At 45.9% G+C, this 22,215-nt stretch overlaps 1 protein-coding gene across 1 annotated transcript; it reads right to left on the bottom strand.

Annotated features, from left to right (window-relative positions):
* Window positions 1-15,103: 15,103 nt before the first annotated feature.
* Window positions 15,104-21,379, bottom strand: TMEM17 (transmembrane protein 17). The gene is made up of 4 exons (XM_030557939.1): window positions 21,187-21,379; window positions 19,195-19,298; window positions 18,417-18,530; window positions 15,104-15,834 (listed from the first exon to the last, which is right to left on the bottom strand). Exons 1-4 carry the CDS (start codon window positions 21,293-21,295, stop codon window positions 15,481-15,483), a joined length of 681 nt encoding a protein of 226 aa, XP_030413799.1. The 5' UTR covers window positions 21,296-21,379; the 3' UTR covers window positions 15,104-15,480.
* Window positions 21,380-22,215: the final 836 nt, after the last annotated feature.

The following is a 22,215-nucleotide window of genomic DNA, read 5'->3' as shown; positions in this document are numbered from 1 at the left end:
AATGTTAACTCTCACCTTCTTTTTTCTTTTTCTTTTTTATAAATAAACTCTTAGATTTAGATACTAAAGGATTGGCATCAGCTTGATTTTGGGTAAGATCTAAGTTATACGTTTCCCTGAGTGTGTGGCTGGACTTTGGGATCAGAAGAACCTTTCATTTGGTGAGACTGGTGTGAAGAACCACTCCTCTCTAAATCCAGTGTTTTTGGTGGTGATATAAGAACTGGAGTGCCTGAGGAGACTGCCTTTATGTCTTCTTGTTAGCCAGTGTGGTGAAACACAAGTTTTACGTTTGTTGCTGGTTTGGTATATCCTATGAAAGATTAGCCACCAGTTTTGGGGTGTATCTTCTCTATTTCTCAGCAGTTTGTCCTGAATTTGGCATCCTCAGTTGTGACCCACAGTGTCCCAACGATAGCAGCAGGAGGAGGATGCGGGACAGGGAGGTGCTCTGCTCTTGTTTTCACGCATCCAGGCAGAGTTCTGGGTCGTGTCTGCTGGCTCCCTAGACAGTTTTGGGGAGCAGAGGGCACTGGTTCCCTGATTTTTGTACTTATGACCATCACTCATGACCCTATTATTCATCAGGTGTCCCTGTCCTTATTTGAATCCAGGTCCAATAGCTCTTCACCTTAGGCTGTGGGGGGCCTTCAGCTGCAGGTGGGTGCAACTTCATGGGGGCTGGGCAACAGCATCTATTGAAGTCATGAGACCACCTCATCAACCTCCTCCTGGTGCTGGCCAAAGTGGCCCTCTATAAAACCAGGAGGAGGGGAAAGTGCTCTGCAGTGGTGGGGATCATCTCTGTTGCTGCCTTCGATCATGTGACCGGGCAATGTTCCTCTGCCCTGCACCTGTTGGATCCCTAGATACCTTTGAGGAGCAGTGGGCACTGTCCTGGGCACTGTTCTCAGTAGCCCCATCCAGTTCCCTGCTTATGGCTCTATGACCTTATTCCTGTCCCTGTTTTCTTATTGTCCCCCAAAATAATTTGAGCCCTGGGTTTAGTCAATCCTCCCCTTAGGCTGTGGGAGGGGCTTTCAGATTTGGGCAGGCTTGTGTCTGCCCACCTCAGTACTCAGTAAGCTGTTGCCCAGCATTCTGTCACAGACCCACTTTTATATTAGCAAGTGGATGACAGCCACTATTGAAGATTCTAGCCATTGGCTTTTCGACTGACCAATAGTAGTATATCAGCAGCAGCAAACGGCCTAAGTAAGGTGACAGCCAGCCATGTGGTGAAATTAAAAAAAAATGTCCCCTGGATTCTCAGATTGAATGATGAAAATGCATCGTTAGTCCTCTTCTAATTGTAATAGTTACCTATGGGTCATTGGTCTTGTTCTTGTTGCTTTCTGTTTGCTGAGGATGAAGTCAGGCTCGGGAGGGGGGGTGACGTTCCTTGGGTGTGGGGTAGCTGCTCCAGGGACAAAGCCCTCATGTTGGTCTGTGCACCTTGCAGCTCCCTGCTGCTAGCCCAAGTGGTGGAAGAGGTATAGAAGGGGTCATGACAATCTTCTGGCACCTTAGCCAGGGCTGTTGTTTTCAGTCCATGGTGGATATTACAGTATAAATGAGAGCAGTGCGCTCAGGTACATTGCTGGAGAGCGTTCTGGGTATGTCGACACTATCCGCCGGATCAGCGGATAGGTGATCGATCTATTGGGATCGATATATCACGTCTCATCTAGATGGGATAAATCGATCCCCGAACGCACTCCCCATTGACTCCGGAACTCCACTAGGGCGAGAGGCGGAAAGCAGAGTCGCCGGGGGAGGGCGGCTGTTGATCCCGCGCTCACGAGGACGCAATGTAAGTCGATCTAAAATACATCAACTCAGCTACGCTATTCTCGTTAGCTGAAGTTGCGTATCTTAGATCGATATTTCATCCCCTTCCCCCCAGTGTAGACCAGGCCTTGAGAAAAATGAGCTGTTTCCCCAACAGATGATTATAAGCTGTACTTGAAAATATTAATAATACAAATATTTACAAATCTTCTCCATGCATTACAAAGCTCTGACCAGGGCTGTCCAGAGGGGAGACAAGTGGGGCAATTTGCCCTAGGTCCTGCAGGGGCCTCCACAAAGAATATAGTATTCTATAATATTTCAGCTTTATTTTTTTAGGAAGGGACCCCCCAAAATTGCTTTGCCCAAGGCCCCCTGAATCCTCCTCGGTGGCCCGGCTCTGACACCTGCTCCCCACTACGCTACCCTGTACCAAATACGGAAGTTAAACAGCAGTGCTCTTGTTGTCATTTGCCTTCAGTGCCCAGTCTCGCTGCATCATCCTTGTGTCAATTTACTATTTGTGATGTTTAAGACCAAACCAAATTATTCATTCAGCACATTTAAACAACCCCTTCCAGACTTTCCCCCCTTGGCTGTGTCCTCCAATCTTGGCTTATCACTGTAATATTTCATGCTTTATGCTTTCTGAAAAAAAATTCAATATTCAAGAACAAAGTAATCCAGAGCTTGCCCTTCATTTCAGTCTTTTACGTCCTAGGGCTGTCCCAACTCAATGACCCAGTTTTTTACATTGTGTTATTTCATTGTTGCTGGCTGCTACCAGTTGGCTAATTCCTTCCCTGCCTCCTTATCAGTAGTTTTTTTTGTAATTCTTTTTTTTTTATTTTGTCCATCCCACCCTCAAAGCTTTTAGTTTTTCCCCTGTAGGAAAGTCACTACTTGCCCTTTATGCTCACTCATTCTAAAAGCTGGTTAGGAACAAAAAGACAGTCTTGTGGTTAATGGCTGCAATCTGTTTTAGGCAGGCACTGCATTTTCTTCAGAGGTAGGGAAGAAACTCAACGTTCTCCAGAGCTGACCCCGGAAAGTCATCCCTATTGATAAGGTGGGGAAAGGGAAAGGCACCTGCAGCCCTTGAACTGATTGTGATGAGTGAACTGTATCTTTCAAGGCTTCCCCACATTGATCTGCCCAAGTAAATTGTCCATCCCTGTGTCTATGGAATACAGTGAACGAACAAAAGAACAAATCATCTCGTTGTGGAGGGGATAAGAGGGGAAAGGACTGAAGCATTAGCATACATTTATTGCATAACATCTAGAAATGTTGTATTTCGGATCTGAAATGTAGCACTTCAGCATGGAGCAATGTATTATACAGCCAGAGCCCCATTACATTTCACAATTCTGCAGGCATGGAATTTATTGCAAATTATCCCATGCCAGAGAATTGTGCTCCAGGATCTCAGCTTTCATTAAAAAATGTTTAGTCCTTATGATTGTTGGTAACCTTGAAAAGCTGAACAGTGTAAAACTACACAGTAATGTCTTCTGAGTCTGAACAGAGTCTATGAACAGGTGTGAACTGCTCCATCCATGAATCTTAATGGAGTTTGATTCTGAAATCTCAAGCTGACAATCAATGCCATCTGAAAACTTAAATGGGACGAAGATCTCAAAATGAACTGAATTAATGTAAAATAACCCCCCACAGGAGTACAGGACTGTTTGATATTTATTTTCATATTTAATTCAATAACCTTACATTTAAAAAATGTATCTGAAGCTGCTACATGTGTGTTTGGTTCAGCTTGCCATGGAGTATATAATGTCTAGATCGTAGTGAAGGATGGGATAGGAACCAGTCTACCACGATTACAGATGAGAACTAGTTTTGTATATAATAACTGATCAAAACTTGAGCCAAACCTTTTCTGAGATCTGGATTCCCATCCCCCTTCACATCTAGAGAAATTATATCTCCACCAAGGGACATGCCCTGAATTTGGGCCCCCTCACCCGCTGCATCGATGCTCTATACTCTTCCACCAGCTACGACTGTACCACCATTAGAAATGGGATCCACCTTCTCCTGACAACTCACAACTAGGAAAATAACCACCTTTAGCTTACCATCCTTATGAAACACGGAAACCACCTCATCCATGGCAATGCTTACCAGCCCAGCCACCATGGAGACAATGGTACCCTATGCCATGGAGACACCCACCACCTCCATCAGATCTGACCTATTGGCCATATTGGGGACCCTGGGCACAATACCTCCTCCCCTTGGAACTGGCCCAATCCACAAGGGAACCATTACCTGCTTCCCCCTTGAGGGATTCTTCCACCAGGCATACAGACCTGGTGGTGGAAGAACTTTCTAGCCTGGTTCCAGCACCTCTGCTGGAACCAGCAAGATTCTCCTCTTCCTCTCATGATGACATGGTAGCTGCATCACACGCTTGCCTGCCAGATGACTTCAGACAATTCCAGGAGGTGTTCAGGAGAGTTGTGAGGGAACTCCAAATTCCTTAGAGGAGGGCCAAGATCCTGACCTTTCCAGTGCCGTGCCTGTTCTGGGAGCTTAGCTATCAGTATAATAAACATGCTGCTTTCTGCCAAACTCTGGTGGGTCATTAGTCTTCCCTAAGCTTACTAACTGGCCCAATTCTGGGTAACATTCTGCTCCCAGAGTCTTCACCAAAATAATCTCTGTCATGGAGGCCGACTTCAGGTGTTATGGCCTCCTCATGTTTCCACATCTCAATGATTGGCTCCTGGTTACCAGATTCAGGCAAGAAGCCCATGCATCAGCTTCAATGCGATTTAGCCTCCTCTCTTCTCTCAAGGTCTGTATCGATGTTGAAAAATCAGTCCTCAAGTCCACACAATTTCTGTACTTCACTGGGGCTACCATAAACTCTATCACAGCTTGAGCTTACTTACCAGACAGATTTCAGACAATGAGAGACATCATAGCTCACAACAGGAACAATCCTCATGTGCCCACCAGGAGATGCCTGTCTGTCCTTGGTCACATGGCTTCCTGTATCTATGTGACCTCCTTGACAGGTCTGAAGGGACCAAAGGTAGTCATGTCTCCAGTCCATTTATTCACCCAACCATCATTCCATGGACCTAATTTTGACAGTCCTGACAAGGTACTGTCATCCCACCATTGGTGGACAGACTCATGTCAGGTGTGCCTGGGGGTTCCCTTCCTTCCCTTCTCCCCAGACAAGACTATCATCACCAACGCATCACTCTGGTGCCCACATGGGCAATCACGTGACACAGGGCATGTGGTCTCCCCAAGAATCCGGATGCACATATCCTGAAATTCCGGTGGTATGAAAGGCCAGCCAATTTTCCTCTTCCATTCATTCACTCCTACCCACGTTCTGATCATATCAGCCATCACTATCTTCTATATCAACAAACAGTGCAGTTGCCGTCAATCTCTGGAATTGGTGCATCACTCACCAGATCCCCCATCCACAGCCTATTTTCCTGGGACATAAAATGTACTTGTGAACTCACTCAGCAAACATTTTATGATCGAACACAAATAGGAACTTCATGATTCCATAATGCATGACAGCTTTACCCAGCAGGGGATCCTGACCAGAGACCTTTTCACTTTGCAGATGAACCAAATGCACCACATACTGCTCCAAGAGAGGCCTCAGCCACCACTGAGAGTGACTCTTGCCTACTTTTGGATCAGACCAACTCAGTTACACCTTCCTCCACTGCCACTCCTGCCTCGGGTACTAAACAAGATCCAGTGAAGTAGACTCATAGACTCATAGACTCATAGGTCAGAAGGGACCAATCTGATCATCTAGTCTGACCTCCTGCACAAGGCAGGCCACAGAATCCCACCCATCCAATTTTATAACAACCCCTATCCCAGGACCGAGTTATTGAAATCCTCAAAATTGGTTTGAAGACCTCAAGCTGCAGAGAAACCACCAGCAAGCGACCCGTGCCCCACGCTGCAGGGGAAGGCGAAAACCTCCAGGGCCCCTGCCAATCCGCCCTGGAGGAAAATTCCTTCCCGACCCCAAATATGGCGATCAGCTAAACCCTGAGCATGTGGGCAAGAGTCACCAGCCAGCACCCAAGAAGGAATTCTCTGCAGTAACTCAGTTCCCATTCCATCCAACATCTCCCCGCAGACCACTGAGCAGACCTATCTGGTGGTAATCCAAGATCAATTGCCCAAATTAACGATCCTATCATAACATCCCCTCCATATACTTATCAAGCTTTGTCTTAAAGCCAGGAAAGTCTTTTGCCCCCACTACTTCCCTCGGAAGGCTGTTCCAGAACTTCACTCCCCTAATGGTTAGAAACCTTCGTCTAATTTCAAGTCTAAACTTCCTAATATCCAGTTTATACCCATTCGTCCTCGTGCCTACATTAGTACTAAACTTAAATAATTCCTCTCCCTCCCTAACGTTAACCCCCCTGATATATTTATAGAGAGCAAGCATATCCCCCCCGCAGCCTTCTTTTGGCCAGGCTAAACAAGCCAAGCTCTTTGAGTCTCCTTTCATAAGGCAGTTTTTCCATTCCTCGGATCATCCTTGTAGCCCGTCTCTGAACCTGTTCCAGTTTGAATTCATCCTTCTTGAACATGGGACACCAGAACTGCACACAGTATTCCAGATGGGGTCTCACCAACGCCTTGTATAACGGTACTAACACCTCCTATCCTTGCAGGAAATACCCCGCCTGATGCATCCCAAAATCGCATTTACTTTTTTTAACAGCCGTATCACACTGGCGACTCATAGTCATCCTGCTATCAACCAGTACCCCAAGGTCCTTCTCATCCTCCATCGCTTCCAACTGATGCTCCCCCAACGTATATCCAAAATTCTTATTATTAATTCCTAAATGCATAACCTTGCACTTTTCACTATTGTATTTCATCCTATTTCTATTACTCCAGTTTACAGGTGGTTCAGATCTTCCTGAATAGTATCCCTGTCCTTCTCCGTGTTAGCAATACCCCCAGCTTCGTGTCATCCGCAAACTTTATTAGCACATTCCCGCTCTTTGTGCCAAGGTCAGTAATAAAAAGGTTAAATAAGATCGGTCCCAAAACCGATCCTTGAGGGACTCCACTAGTGACCTCCTTCCAGCCTGACAATTCACCTTTCAATACGACCCTCTGGAGTCTCCCCTTTAACCAGTTCCTTATCCACCTTACAACTTTCATATTCATTCCCATCTTTTCCAATTTGACTACAGTTCCCCGTGCGGAACCGTGTCGAACGCCTTACTGAAATCTAGGTAAATTATATCTACCGCATTTCCTTTATCTAAGTAATCCGTCATCTTCTCAAAGAAGGAGATCAGATTGGTTTGACACGATCTACCTTTACTAAATCCGTGTTGCAATTCGTCCCAATTACCATTGACCTCTATGTCCTTAACTACTTTCTCCCTTAAAATTTTTTCCAAGACCTTGCATACTACAGACATCAAGCTAACAGGCCTATAATTACCCGGATCACTTTTATTCCCTTTCTTAAAAATAGGAACTACATTAGCAATCCTCCAGTCATACGGCACAACCCCCGAGTTTATCGATTGCTTAAAAATTCTTGCTAACGGGGTCACAATTTCATGCGCCAGTTCCTTTAATATCCTCGGATAGAGATTGTCCGGGCCCTCCGACTTCGTCCCATCGAGCTGTTCAAGTACGGCCTCTACCTCAGTTGCGGTAATATCCACTTCCATAGAGCAACAGTCACTCTGATCACCCCTTGCTGGCTCACACAGTTGTGGTTTCCCAATCTCCTCCACCTGTCATCTCACCTACTTATTCCTATCCCCAACTTCCCTGATCTGCTGACCCAATACAACGGCAAGATCTGACATCCCAATCCACATGCACTACACGTCAGAGCATGGTATTTGGATGGGTATCTACTTTAGCACGGACTTGTTCTTCAGCTGTACAAAACACTTTTCCAGCAGCAGCAAAGACTCCACTAGGTAATGTTACCAAGCTAAGTTGAAACGCTTCTCATCTTGGGCTCAACACAAAGGAGGCTTACCAGAATTGGCAGGGATCCCTCTCATCCTGTACTACTTTCTTTCCTTAAAGTCATCAGGTCTTGCCCTCAGTTCTTTGACAGTCCACCTGGTGGCAATTAGCACGTTCCACCTTCAGGTGGAAGGTTACTCTGTCTTTATGTACCCCGTTACCGCTAGGTTTTGGAAAGGCCTCATCAGAACCTTCCCAATTGTTGCACCCCAATGGGACCTGAATCTAGTTCTCTCTATGCCAGTGAAGCCACCCTTTGAGCCATTAGCTTCATGCTCTGTCCCTCCATTCCATGAAAGTTGCCTTCCTGTTTGCAATTACTTTCACGAGACAGGTTGGTGAGCTCAGAGCTATGATGGTGGACCCACCTTTCATGGTGTTCCACAAAGATAGTCTCCCTACAGCTATACCCCAAACTGTTACCAAAGGTGGTCTCCCAGTTTCACATCAATCAAGCCATCCATTTACCAATTTGGCTTCTGCCACATGCTTCTGCACAGGAACATGGACTCTATTCCCTCAATGGGAATAGAGCTCTGGCCTTCTACCTGCAGAGAATGAAACCAATCAGGAAGTCTCCTAGACTATTTGTTGCAGTAGCAGTGAGACTCTGGACAAGACAGTCCACCCTGGGAAACACCAAAAGGATTTCTGTTTGCATTAAACTCTTCTATCAACTGTGAGCTCACTTACAGGACTCACGCCATGAGAAGGCTCAGGCTTCAATTACAACCTCCCTTCAAGATGTTCCACTTATAGACATATGTAGAGCGGCCACATGGCGTTCAGTACATACTTTTGCAGTGCAGTATATCTTAGTGCAGGACTCTGCAGCAGATGCCTCCTTCAGCATGGCAGTTCTCCACATGATCATTCCATCTTCATCCTCACACCCTCCTCCAACATAGGTACTGCTTGTCAGTCACCCTCAGTGGAATACAATAGGGACCATCACTAGAAGAAGAGGAGGTTCTTCACGCTGTGTGGTCCCTATTTTGTATTCTACTTCCCACCCACTTTCCCCTCTGCTGCGAATTGGTCAATTCATGGTAGAGAAGGAACTGGATATAGTCGGTCCACCACACCCTTTATTGCCTTGGATGGAAACATGAGGCAAACCAGGGCACGTGCACGGACCCACAGACACTACTTTCAAATACTTCGACTCTCGATGCATGGCGTGCATGTGTAACCGTAAGTGGAATACAGTAGGAACCACAACTATTGAAGAACCTCCAGTTATGGGTAAGTAACCTTCTCTTATTACTTCAAATGGGGCAAGAACTGACTGTGTACCAATTTCTGCAAATTTTGCTGCTACATTAAGGACTTAGAGATTAATATTAAATCTATTCTAGTATAGCTGATGAGGGTATGAATAAATGTGTAATCTCATTCCACTGGATATAATTATCTCCAGAAATCTGAGAGATTGACTTGTTGGTATAGAAAGGTTAATGCTGCACCTGTTTCCTTCTTTTGTCTTTTTATCAGCTCTGTCCCAGTCAAGAATAGGTGTACAGCTGAAGTCTCCTCCAAGTATAATTTCCCCTTCCTCAAACTGTTGCAATATTTTAAAGAAATTCTTTTCAATTTCTTTTATTTTACTTTTCCTTTTGACTGGGAGCATATGACAAGCCCACTGTTATTAACTCAGCAACTATGCTCCATCTTTAAATTGATCTTTAATCTGAAGAGGTATGTGGTCAGCAAATATTATGCCCACTCCTCTTTTTTTTGGCCGAAGCAAAAAATGTCTACTGAAGCAGACTACTTTTCATGCCCAGAATTTGCCCCTGTGGAAAATTAGTTCATTGAAGTAAAATGATCTGAGAATGGGGGAGGCTGAGTTCTGACTGGGCATTTTTCCTTTTAATGACATTATTTAGAACGTAGACATTCAAAGATGTTACATTACAGGGAAGAGCCATAGAGAATAACTACTTAGCTTATTGAAAATTTGAAAGTTGTGTGTGTGATTCACTGCCTGTTTGATGGAATATGAACCCTTTTGTGTGGCACACCTCTCTCAGTTCTAATTCTATTGTATTCACCATTGCATGCATGAATATGGCTTGGTTTCTTATGATTCAGGTCCACTTCCCCAGTTCCCTCCCCTGTCCTACCTTACCCTTACTTTAAATCATAGAATAAAAAACCAAAATAGCATATAAATCCATCCCCAAGGAACAGCTGACTGAAGCAGCTGAGTTAATGGCTTCCGAAAAGCTCCATACAACTGAAGATGATGATTTCAGTCATGGAGCAGGAATCAGAGAAGAGAGAGTGAAGTGAGTCCAGAACAAAAAACAGAAGCGAGCCTGGCAGGGTCTGGAGTGAGGGGATAAAAAGGGATAGACATAGAGAGAGCACAACTGGCAGAAATGAGGCACTACTTAGAGAAATGTAAAAGACCTGAATGGGGGGAGTATGTTACTTCGTAGTGGGTGTGATACATGAAGGGGGAGAGAATAGCTCCCTTTGATCAACACCCAGCCAGCCAGATAGCTGTAAAATCCCTCTTGGTAGCTGTTCTCTGCTTGCCTTACCTTTAAAGGGTTAACAAGCCCACAGGTAAAAGAAAAGGAGTGGGCACCTGACCAAAAGAGCCAATAGGAAGGTAGAACTTCTTAAAATTGGGAAATAAACTTTCCCTTTGTCTGTTGCTCTCTGGGCTGAAGAGACATGGCAGTAGGAATGCTATGTAAAGTTTGAACCAGATATAAAAATCATCAGATCATATCTAGAACTACTTTTAACAACCCAAAAGTGTAAGTAGATCAGAATGTTTAGCTAGACGCAATCAGGTTTATTTGTTTATTTTTTAAGGCTTGTGGATCTCCTCTGTGCTAACCCCAGATGCTTTTGTTTGCTTGTAACCTTTAAGCTGAACCCTCAAGAAAGCTACTTTGGGTGCTTAATTTTTGGAATTGCTCTTTTAAAATCTAGCAAAAGCCTAAGTTCCAAATGTATTTTTTCCTTTTTGTTTTTAATAAAATTTACCTTTTTTAAGAACAGGATTGGATTATTGGTGTCCTAAGAAGTTTGTGCATGTTTGATTAGCTGGTAGCCACAGCTAATTTCCTTTTCTTTGTCAGCTCTTCCCCAGAGAAGGGGTGAAAGGGCTTGAGGGTACCCCACAGGGAGGAATTCCCAAGAGCTCCTTCCTGGGTTAAATGGGGTATTTTTGCATTTGGGTGGTGGCAGCATTTACCAAGCCAAGGTCGGAGGGAAGCTATAAACTTGGGAGTGTAATACAAGCCTGGAATGGCCAGTATTAATTTTTAGAATCTTTGCGGTTCCCCACTTTCTGCATTCGAGTGACAGAGTGGGGATTTAGCCTTGACAGTGGGTGATGTTGAAAGTGTGTGCGCGCCTCCTCCATCGCACAATGTAGGTCCGCTCCCCAGAGGGTGAAAGTTAGGGTTAGAAAAAGAAACACTTGCAATGCTGGGGTTAGACCTGGGGATAGGATTCCAAAGAATAGGGCTGCTTGCCTAAGGGTTAGAGCTGGGATCAGCAGGGCTCCCTGGCGTAGGGTAAGGGTTAAAAAGGGCAGTGCTCCAGCCTAGGGTTAGCGTTGGGGTCAGTAGGTCTCCCCGAGCTAAGGTCAAGGTTTCAAAGGATAGGATTCCCAGCCTAAGATAAGGGTCACAAAGGGTACATCTTCTCAGTCTATATGCTGCATTCAGCTCCTAGGGATTCCAGGACTAGGGTTAGGTTGGGGTCACTAGGACTCCCTGACCTAGAGTAAGCATTGGGGTTTGTAGGGCTCCTTGACCTAGAGTTATGATTGCAGTCTGGAGGGCTCCCTGGCATAAAGTTAAGGTTACAAAAGTTAAGGTTTCTTGTCCTAGGGTTAGCATTGGGGTCAGAAGGGCTCTCCTGCCCAGGGTTAGGGTGACAAAGGATCGTGCTTGCCTGGTTAGGGTTAAAAAGAGGAGGCTCATGAGTTATGGGCTTGATGATGAGTTTTGGTGGGTGGGAAGCACCCCTCTGCAGAACCCACTTGAGGAAAGTAAGAGAAGCATGAGGCAAGGCTGCCCTCACATCATGGAGTACAAGACAGGGTGGATAGCCCCATGTGCGGTCTAATTTTGACAACATCCACCCATTCCCTCTGATCGTAGTCCAGGAGGTCTGAGTCTGGTGGCACCAACCAAGATCAGCTTCTGGCACACCAAGAGGGACTAAGGTTGGAATTTAGCATGGATTCTGCAAGGAGGTCCTCCCATAGGCAGCCGCTACAGACCTGGTCCAGGTTCTGAGGAGGTTCTGGTAAAAGACTGTGAGCTCAGAGAGGTCTCAGGGGAGCTGCCACTTGTCTCGGCACTCTTGGAGGCATGCTCTGAGCACAACTGCCTGAACTGTAAAGAAGTCTCTGCAGGGCCTGATGGTGGAAGGTGTGCACCTGGCTCAGGATGTAGACCAGGTCATGTCCGTCCTCCCACAGGAGGGCAGCCCAGGACACCTGCAGAGACCTTGTGCAGCCCTGGCAAGAAAAATTCCAGGATCATCTTCTGGAGACTGGCCAGGGTCCCTGGTAACAGGCTCAGGATGTTGAACCAGAGCATGGACAGGACTAAATGATTCATCACCAGCACCCTCCCCTGCAGGGAAATGCACTGGAGCAGCCCCATCCACCTTCAGAGCTGGCCAGACAGCTTTGCCTCTAGATTTGGTCCAATTCTCCAGCAGGAAGTAGATTGTTGGCAGAAAGGTCTATGCCCAAATAGAGCAGTGGACCTGTGCCCCACTGGATGTCACAGAGCACAAGTGGGAGATAGCCTGCCTGCCACCCTTTCCCAACCATCGGGCCAGAGTTCTTGACCCAGTTGACTTGAGTGGGGAAGGAGGAGGTAGTGAGGTCTGGAGGGACTTTGCCCAAGATGCCAGGGAAAACATGACAGCAGACCCTCAGGGAGAATAGGGCTATGCCCAGCTGAAACTGGGGAAGAAGACTGCACTAGTTGTGTTTTGGTTTGAAGTACTTTGATAAATGTGACTTCTTAAAGGGCTCCTGAAGAGAAATGATGGCCAAAGAGGCTGGGTGCCATAGAGCAGTGTTTCCCAAACTTGGGATGCCGCTTGTGTAGGGAAAGCCCTTGGCAGGCCGGGTCAGTTTGTGTACCTGCCGCATCCGTAGGTCCGGCCGATTGTGGCTCCCACTGGCTACAGTTTGGTGCTCCAGGCCAACAGAGGCCGCAGGAAGCGGTGGCCAGTACGTCCCTTGGCCCGTGCAGCTTCCCGCCACCCCCATTGGTCTGGAGCAGCGAACTGCGGCCAGTGGGAGCTGGGATCGGCCCAACCTGTGGACGCGGCAGGTACACAAACCGGCCTGGCCCGCCAGGGGCTTTTCCTACACAAGCAGCCTCCCAAGTTTGGGAAATATTGCCATAGAGCAACCTCTCTCCACAAGGGGCACTCTAGAGTTACAAGCGGTTACAAACACCTTAATCCCTTTGATTTTTCTCCAGCACTGAGGTCCTGTTCATTGAATTCTACACCTGGCCAGTATATTCAAAATGTCATCATGCATCTTGACATTTCAATTCTTGTTCCCAAAATTGTGGACTCCGCAGTACCTTGGTGGGAGCTGTCAGCATTCTGAAAATGTGTCGTCTTTGGCATCATTATCACAGAACAGGAGGTCTCTACCAGATGTGGATGAGGGCAGTTGCTGATAATGGCCACTGTGGGTGAATGTGGAGAATGAGGGTCAAGGAGACCTGTATGCAGCAGGAGTTAACTTTCAGTCAGAAAGCAGGGAACAAGTAGCTAGACAACAGGACACAGGACCCTAAGAAAATTGTGGGGAAAGCACTGGAGGACTAGCAGCTCTCACTTCTCCACTTGTGCCAACCAATTTGTGTTAACATAACCACAAATAAGTGAGCAGGTTTTTTTGTGTATGGGTAGGATGAAGTTAACAAACACTTGAGTTCTACCTTGTTAACTCACTAGTGAAGCCAGGCACAGTAACTGATACTCTGGTTGGCATGTTGAGGTCTTTTGTTCTGTTTTTGAGTCCTTATTTTAATTGCCTCTGAAAAGTTTCTCTTAGAGATCAGAGCCCAGATCAACTCACACTGTTGATTTAAGTTCAGCTTTGTGCAGTAGTTACACAGAGGCAAGATGGCAATTTGTGCTACTGCATACAATTGTGCATACAGTTAAAAGGGCTTTTTATTTTAGAAAGGAATTTCCAGGACTACTGAGGGTGAGAGAGGATTTTTAATGTTGTATTTCATGGGCAGGGCCAGAGATCCTATGCTTAAACCTCACCAGCGTCTCCCTTACAGACTCTGAATGAAGAACCACAATTTTAATACTACTTCAGATACTCCTGGTAACTTCCTGCTTAAAAAATCCTTCCAATTTGTCCTATTTCTACAAAATAAGTAAAATCCAGAGCTGGTACAAGTTGAGGCAACCACTGCTGCAAGTACTTGCTTCCATCAGGTTTGAATGTTAAAAACAGATTAACATTTAAATGAATAGTTGCAGAATTTAGTTACCTAACATCCTGCTCTCCTGCCCACTGAGGAAATCCAATTCTGATATGAGACAAGGTCACTATACATTCCTCTCCACTGTAAGACTCTAATAGGCCTACGAAACCCCCATCCTTAACCCTATGGCATCTTTCCTTCATAGTGCAATTAGATTCCCTCTCCTCTTTGCCCTTCTCCTTTTCATTAACTCTGTGTTCATGTACCACCCCTCCCCTGCACCAATATGCAACTGCCTTTGCTCTGCTGATCGCCAGAGGGATCCACAAGAAGAAATTAAATTAACTTTTGATCACCAAAGATTGAGCAACAAACTTTTAGCCATTACTAGAATGGATAGTCCAGACATTACTACAGAAAGCTGCAAATGAGACGGGGGTTATATGCCTGGCTCTGACATAGATTTCCTGTATTCCCTTAAGCAGATCACATCTCTAAATGTTTAAATAGCATGTAATTTTCCATGGCTCAATTACTGAGTGCTTCATTTTAGATAAGTAGGCCCTAACTATGAGGTGCTGGGTACCCAAAACTTCACCTGAACCAAATGGTGTTTTCTTGAATTAACAGTTTCTCTGACTGGAGCTCCCAATAACTGAGTCATCCAAAATTAAAGGTCACTTTAGAAACTTTGTCCATAAAGCTTTTTAAGTTCTTGTAGCATGATCATCACTGTAGTTTCTGCACACTTCCTTTTCATACTGGCCTAGTGTGAGGCTAAATTTGTTGTTTATAGAGTGTATTCAGATCTGTAGATAGAAGAAGCTATATAATGTGAAGTTTTATTAAAATGAATAAAATATGAATTTATTGTAAACAAAATATCCTTGTGCAATATTATGAACAGTAAATATCTTTTGTACACAATTTAAAAAAATTAAAGTTTGCATAAGTATAAGACCCACACTGCAGGCATTTCATCCAATGAATAACTATATACAAATGAAGTCAACTGTATAACTGGCAGAGCTAATGTGATGTTCAAGCAAAGTTCAAATCTCCCATCTTTAATGTTGGCTGTGGCAGAAGAACTACTTTTAGGATCTCTGAAAACTAGGAAGGTTGAGAATGAGCCAAAGAAATGGGAACAAAGGGACTATAGCAGCAAGAGACGTTCATCCTGAGGCTCTATCCTAGTAACCTGTCAGGCCTTGAGTGCAGACTCCCAATCAATATTTGATGGAGGAGCCTCCTCAAAATTTTGTCCTACCCGCAATGGAGCCTGCACCCTCTTCTTCTCCCAGGCTAGATAATCAGATGTGGGGTGATTGTCCAGCTGGTCAAATTCATTAAGGCTGAAACGAACTGCCAGCTGGTTCACCATTCTTTTCAAGGTAAGAAAAGCTGCAATGATCTGGAAGGTGAGGAAGAGGGCAAAAATGATGTGGACTGCTCGCTCTAGTGGCTGGATCTTCAAACCTTCATTAAAGAGCACGAAGAGGATTATGGGCAACTGCAGGAGGAGACTCAGGAGCCAAAAGCCAGCCAGTTCAGGTACCTACAACAGAAAGACATTACGTCTAACGTCAATTGTTGTTATAGCATGGCAACGGAACAATGCAAGCCATGTGTACACAGTTGGAGTATATACCAAAAACACGTATCCTGTAAAAATTCATTCTCCCTCTTCCCAAAGCCTGCGTATGCTATGGAGTTGCTAAGAAATAGGACTGGTTGAAAATTTTCTGTCTAAACTATTTTTCAATAAAAAATTCGTGGGGGTTTGACTAAATTCAATTATTTGCCCAAAACCATCTCCTTTCTGTGGAAAATTTCTATCTTTCATCAAAAAACAAATGCCCCACATCTGAAAATTTTAATTTGTTATACAACTGCTGTGCTTCATGGGAATTGTAGTTGAGTTGCCTCATGCACCTCTTCTTATGGGCTTGGCTCCCACCTGAATTTCATCTTCCATGATGCAATGTGGCTATGCAACTCCTATGATGCCCCAGCTCCCTTAATCAAGAGAGGAGAAAGTGATGTATCACGTATGATACAGTCTAACCAGTGAGCAAAGCTGATTAAAAATAAGAGCATGTGGTACCTGAACCACAACTTCCCGATGTGCTATGGTAGCATTTCAGAATTGAAATATTTTGGTTTTAAATTTTTGCTAAAAAGTCAAAATTTTCAGCAGGGGACACCCCATTTTCCAGCCAGCTCTACTATGAAACAAAGAGACAACATAGATGTTTAGCCAACAACTACTCAGAAAGCAGTTTACTATTCAGATTTTTGTTTCAACTAAATCCACAGCTTCAGGGAGTTAAATTCAGTGGACGATCATGGGTTTCCCTAGTGTTCCCATCACCTTCTAAAACCTTTGCAGAGAAGTCCTAGCCCTGCTGCTGCACCTAGTGTGTCCAAAACATCCTGGTAACAGCAGAAGCAGAGTGAAATGTGGTCACTGGCCTTCCACTGTTCCTGCCAGAACTGCCAGCCAAGTGTGATCCTCTTTACCCCCCTTCCCCTACAGCGACAGGGAGAAGTGGACACAAGGTTGCATCTCTGGCAACGAAGTCTACAGGATGTTCAGCAGCTCCGGTGACATGGGCAGTAGCAGAGTAAAACTAGTGGGGATAGTTTGATTCTCATCAGTTTCCCACTATCAATATCATCAAGGTAGTGCTATAGGCTGGAGCAGGAAGCACAGTCTTTCAAGGGGAATTAAATTAACAGAGCAATAAGCCAGGACAGAAGAAAACAACAAACAGAGAGGCAGAAAAAGGAGACTTGCACTGAAAGTCTAGTGTCAGTACATATCAGTATGGAACAGAGCCTGGTGCCTTGCTCCCTGGATCAGCCAGCTCTAGGGGCATCACATGCTACACTACTCTATCCTATAATACGTCTAAGCAGACCCACCATGTGACGGAAAGCTTCTAGAGAGCTGCATGAAGCTGAAGAGGATGGTTTCAGTGACGTGAGGTCGCTGGAGCAGGAATTAAAGAAAAGAGAGAGGGAAAATGAGGTTGGTATCCCCATACCAAAAAAAACAAGAAAGAGGGGGAAGAACTGAAATGAGGGGATGAAAGGGATAGACAGACACAGAAAGAGTATAACTGGCAGAAGAGGGGCTCAGATTGGTGAAATGCATAAAACCAGAATGAGGGAAGTAAATTATTTAATATGAAGGTGATTTTGAAATGTGTGCGCTCCTCATCCACCCCACAATTTAGAAAGACTAAATTTAATTGTTTATTCCAGGAGGCTTACAAAGGCCCGGTCTTATTCTATAAACTGGACACCATGAAGTTTAGGCTTGAAATTAGATGAATGTTTCTAACCATTAGAGGAGTGAAGTTCTGGAACAGCCTTCCAAGGGGAGTAGTAGGGGCAAAAGACATATCTGGCTTTAAGACTAAGCTTGGTAAGTTTATGGAGGGATGGTACGATGGGATAGCCTAATTTTGGCAATCAATTGATCTTTCATATTTAGCAGGTAAATATGCCCAATGGTCTGTGATGGGATGTTAGATGGGGTGGGATCTGAGTTACTACAGAGAGTACTTTCCTGGGTGCTGGCTGGTGAGTCTTGCCCACATGTTCATAGTTTAACTGATGGCCATATTTGGGGTGGGGAAGGAATTTTCCTCCCGGGAAGATTAGCAGAGGCCTTGTAGGTTTTTTGCCTTCCTCCGCAGCGTGGGGCACGGGTCACTTGCTGGAGGATTCTCTGCACCTTGAAGTCTTTAAACCAAGACTTGAGGACTTCAATCACTCAGACATAGGTTAAGGGTTTGTTACAGGAGTGGGTGGGTGAGATTCTGTGGCCTGCATTGTGCAGAAGGTCAGACTAGATGATTATAATGGTCCCTTCTGACCTTAAAGTCTGAGTCATTCTGTGCTTTTGTGAACTTCAGAAACAAAGGAGCACCTACTCACTTGTGCAAAGTGACCAGCTTCTTTAGCTCAACTGACAGAGCAGTGACCTAGGAACATAAACCCCCGTTCAAGTCCAATTAATAAGTTCTCCTTTATAAGTAAATGTAATTGTGATGTATCTCTAATTCAAAGCATCATATTTAACCCCCTAAGGCTCCTGAACTGATGTTCAAGGAGGTCAACAGAACATACCTTCTCCTGCAGATTGCCCATGTAGCCAAGATACAGTCGGATGGCCTCAATTAGAGAGACTAGGATGATTACTGTGACAAGGATGAACTTGTAGTAATCTGGCAAGACTGGGTACTAGAGAGAGGAAGAAAGTAAGAATTCCATGAGGATGGAATGCACTATCACTATTTTATACAGCTCTACAGAAGCTTATGATATTTGTGATCTGGAAATTCATGCAGCACTGTCAATGTTCCTGAAACCTGACAGGCCGTAGACCCCGATTTTAAAAACTGCCTCCAACCAAACCTGCCCCTAATTCTGTCATGAACTCTTGGACCTCCAGCTACTCTGATATTTCTGCTGAGACACTGCACTCTATTAAGTATCACTTTCCATGTCTGGGTTGAAGGTAATGAGTAGAAGGGCTGAGTATTAGGGCTTATCTTCACTACTCGGGAGATCAAGGCTGCTGCAATTGATGCTGTGGGTGTCGATTTAGTGGGTTTAGCGAAGACCGCTAAATCGACAGCAGAGCGCTCTCTGGAGGACTCTGGAACTCCAGCTCCATGAGAAGATTAAGGCAAATCAACTGAGCAGCACAGTGAAGACACTGGGGTAAGTCGACCTAAGCTACGTTGACTCTCCAACTATGTTATTCATGTAGCTGGAGTAGTGTAACTTAGGTCGACTTACTCCGGTAGTGAAGACAAACCCATAGTCTTGCATACAGTGTGAGGAAACAAGTTTCAGACAGGCACCACAGATGTTGGAGGGGATATGTCCCCTCAGGACTTACCTTCAGCTGGAGCATGACAACACTGCTCACCCACCAAAATGGGAAAAAGTAAAGATTGAAATAGAGGGACATCTGCAATGGCAAACTGGAGACTATTTCATTATCTAGAAAGAGAGAGAAATCCAGCAACTTCAATCAACACATTAATGGCTGGACTCTGAGATCAACCAAGTTCAACATTAAATATAGTGTGTTAAAATGTCCAAGGGAAGAATTCTGCTACATCATTCCCTACTGTATTCTAAAGAATCTACATGACAAGGTATATACAAACATACATCAGGAAGGAAGGGATTAAGCAGCTGTTCTGTTGCCACCCTTGCAAAACATGAATGGGTGGAAAAGAAGCTCAAAAGGAGAGCAGGTCAGTTCAGGAGAGCAGTAGACAGTGGAGGTGAACTGACCTGCACTCTGAGGTCTAACTGTAGCAATGTGGTAGTCTCATCAACAGGGCCTAGGATTGAGTGAGCATATATATTTGATTATCCTCAAATTAAAATTTATCCCTAAAGATCAGAACTCAGGCATGCTGGTGGGGAAGCTTGCATCGTATGGTCTCCATACAATACTTTTCTTTTGTATAGAAAATTCTAGACTCCAGCCATGTCAATACAATGTGCTTTTTTAAAAAGAGAACCACCAGACTGGAATGTACATTAAAGAAAAAGGAGTTACAAATCAAACACTATGGAGAGAAGAAAATTAGATGCTAAAACCCAGAAACACAGAACTTTGACCCCTGCAATATTAAGTGGGAGGTAAAGTTCTACAGTATTTAATATTTGCACATAGGCTCAAAAAACTAGACACACAAAGTATAAAAAGCAAGGCCTTAAAAAATGAGAACACCAGGGAATGGTTTTGTTTCAACTGGCAAGTTTCCTTCTCCCATTGTCCAATTTATTGATATCACATTAAATCTACTTGAATTAATGATCAATAAATGCACTGTTGGAAGTTTCTCACATTACTCAAAGTGCAGCTCATAGAAGAATCAGCAATCACCACCATTTGTAGGTGTAGAAGGTCCTCTTTATGATTGCCTCACCTGTATTTTCTGTTAAGTGTCCCTGTTTCAGCAGGTCCAACTCAAATTTAAACACTTAAAATATCAGCTAAATTTGGTGGCAGGGGAAGTCTGATTTATTTTATCTCTTAAAGTTCTTTGTGATCTCTGGATGAAAAATGCTAGGTAGTCATATCTGGTAATTTACACTGAGCGCCTGGCTGAGTGTGAAGAGATCAGTGGTTGTCAGAACAGTAATATTTTCACAGAAAGACACAGTATGTCTTGCCCTAGGCTGATGTCTAATGGTACCCCACAATGTACCACATTTCATAATTTGTGATACTTTTCTTAAAGCCCCAGCTTCTGGAATCCTGTGATTGTGTGAGAATCTCAAGTTTCATTTTTAAGATGTTTCTAGCCCTCTGCCACGAAAAGCTGGGGGGAAAAAAATCTCATTATTTCAATGATGGCCTCCTGAGTTTAGGGGTTGGCAATACAGTCTGGCCCCCTACCTAGGGTCTAGCCCCCAATGAAGGCAGGCTCACGGCCAGGCTGCTGGTACCTAAGCCAAGCAGTGGTGCGGGAACAATTTTTTATAGTGGGGGAACTTCGGGGGAAAACCACGTATTAGGGCTGCTACTTCTAGCCAGGGGCTGCACCACGCCCCACCCCCCTAGTTCCAGCACCTGTAACCTGACAGAGCCGCTTCCCCAAGCCAGGGTGGAGCAGGGAGGCGCCGCGCTGCGCCTGCAGTCACCGTGGGGTGAGGGGAAGCTGTTGGCACGAGGGGGTCGTTCTCTCCCGGAACCCCAGGGCCTCTGAGCGCGAGAACAGCGCAGAACCAGGCAGGAACGCGCTGCCTCATCAGCCCCCAGCGCTATAGCGAGGCGAGAGCCGCCATCTTTGTTCCTGGCAGCGGCCCTCTCTCCCACAGTGAGGCTGCCGCCGCCATCTTTATTGCGGGCAAGGGAGGCGTTCCTTACCCAGGCTGCCGCCGCTGCCTCGGCGCTCCGGGCCGGTGCGGTTGCTGTCGCTGAACACAGTCCGGCTGAAGGAGCCCAGCCTCCTTCTGACCGGGTCCGGCAGCGCCATGCTGGCCGCGCGTCCAACCCGCTGCTATGGCAACCAGGGCGGAGACGCGAGGCGGCACGCACCGCCGGAGCAGGGAGGGACCACGCCCCCTGTCGGTTAATAAGAGATGCGAGCATGCGCAGTAGCCAGCATTGAAGCCGACCCGGTACCCGAGTCGCTATCCCCGGCGCACAAAGGCTGGGTGGGTTGCTAGGCGCTGCGCCTCAGCGAGGCACATCCCTGCCCCACGCTCAGGCGGACTCGGGATTGCTGCCCCCGGGCAGTGCCTGGCTGGTGTCAGCCCCAGGGCTGGGGGCAGGGCCGGATTAACACAGGGGCAGCCGCCCAGGGACTCAGGCTAAGGGGCTCCCCGCAAACATAAATCCATAGGTATAGACAGTTCAGTGGTGACCAACCGCTCGATCACAATCAACTGGTCGGTCCTGGAGCCTCTGCCAGTCGATCGCGATCTCCGGGCTGCTAAAAGTCCAGTGGTGCAGCAGGGCTCAGGCAGGCTGCCTGCATGGCACTACCCCACACGGCTCCTGGATGCGGCTGGATGCGGGCACGACTCTGCGGCCCCTGTGGGGCAAAAGGCTCCATGCGCTGCCCTGACCCCAGTGCCGTCCCCACAGCTCCCATTGGCCAGGAACTGCCCCAGGCCAGAATTTCCTTCTGCACCTAAACTCCCTCCTAGAGCCTGCACCCCTCACGCTCTCCTGCACCGCAACACTCAGCCCCAGGCCAGAATCTCTCTGCAACTAAACTCCCTCCTAAAGCCCGCACCCCTCACCCTCTCCTGCATCCCAACACTCTGCCGCAGCCTGGAGCCTGCACCTACACTCCCTCCTAAAGCCCTCACCCTCTCCTGTGCCCCAACACTCAGCCCCAGCCTGGAGCCTGCACCTAAACTCCCTCCTAGAGCCCGCACCCCTCACCCT

This window comes from Gopherus evgoodei, chromosome 3, assembly GCF_007399415.2.
Source record: "Gopherus evgoodei ecotype Sinaloan lineage chromosome 3, rGopEvg1_v1.p, whole genome shotgun sequence".
In the NCBI taxonomy this organism is placed as follows: domain Eukaryota; kingdom Metazoa; phylum Chordata; order Testudines; family Testudinidae; genus Gopherus; species Gopherus evgoodei.
The sequence above is the reverse complement of the archived record's forward strand: the minus strand, read 5'-3'. Positions and strand labels throughout refer to the sequence as shown.

What these genes read in the sequence shown, in the direction of transcription:
- TMEM17 (XM_030557939.1), bottom strand. Translation starts at nt 21,295, where the DNA reads ATGGCGCTGCCGGACCCGGTCAGAAGGAGGCTGGGCTCCTTCAGCCGG. An exon ending in TTGTCATGCTCCAGCTGAAG is followed by an intron (nt 18,531 to 19,194) that starts GTAAGTCCTGAG and finishes TCCTCTCTCTAG; the next exon opens with TACCCAGTCTTGCCAGATTA. An exon ending in TGGGCAATCTGCAGGAGAAG is followed by an intron (nt 15,835 to 18,416) that starts GTATGTTCTGTT and finishes TTTCTGTTGTAG; the next exon opens with GTACCTGAACTGGCTGGCTT.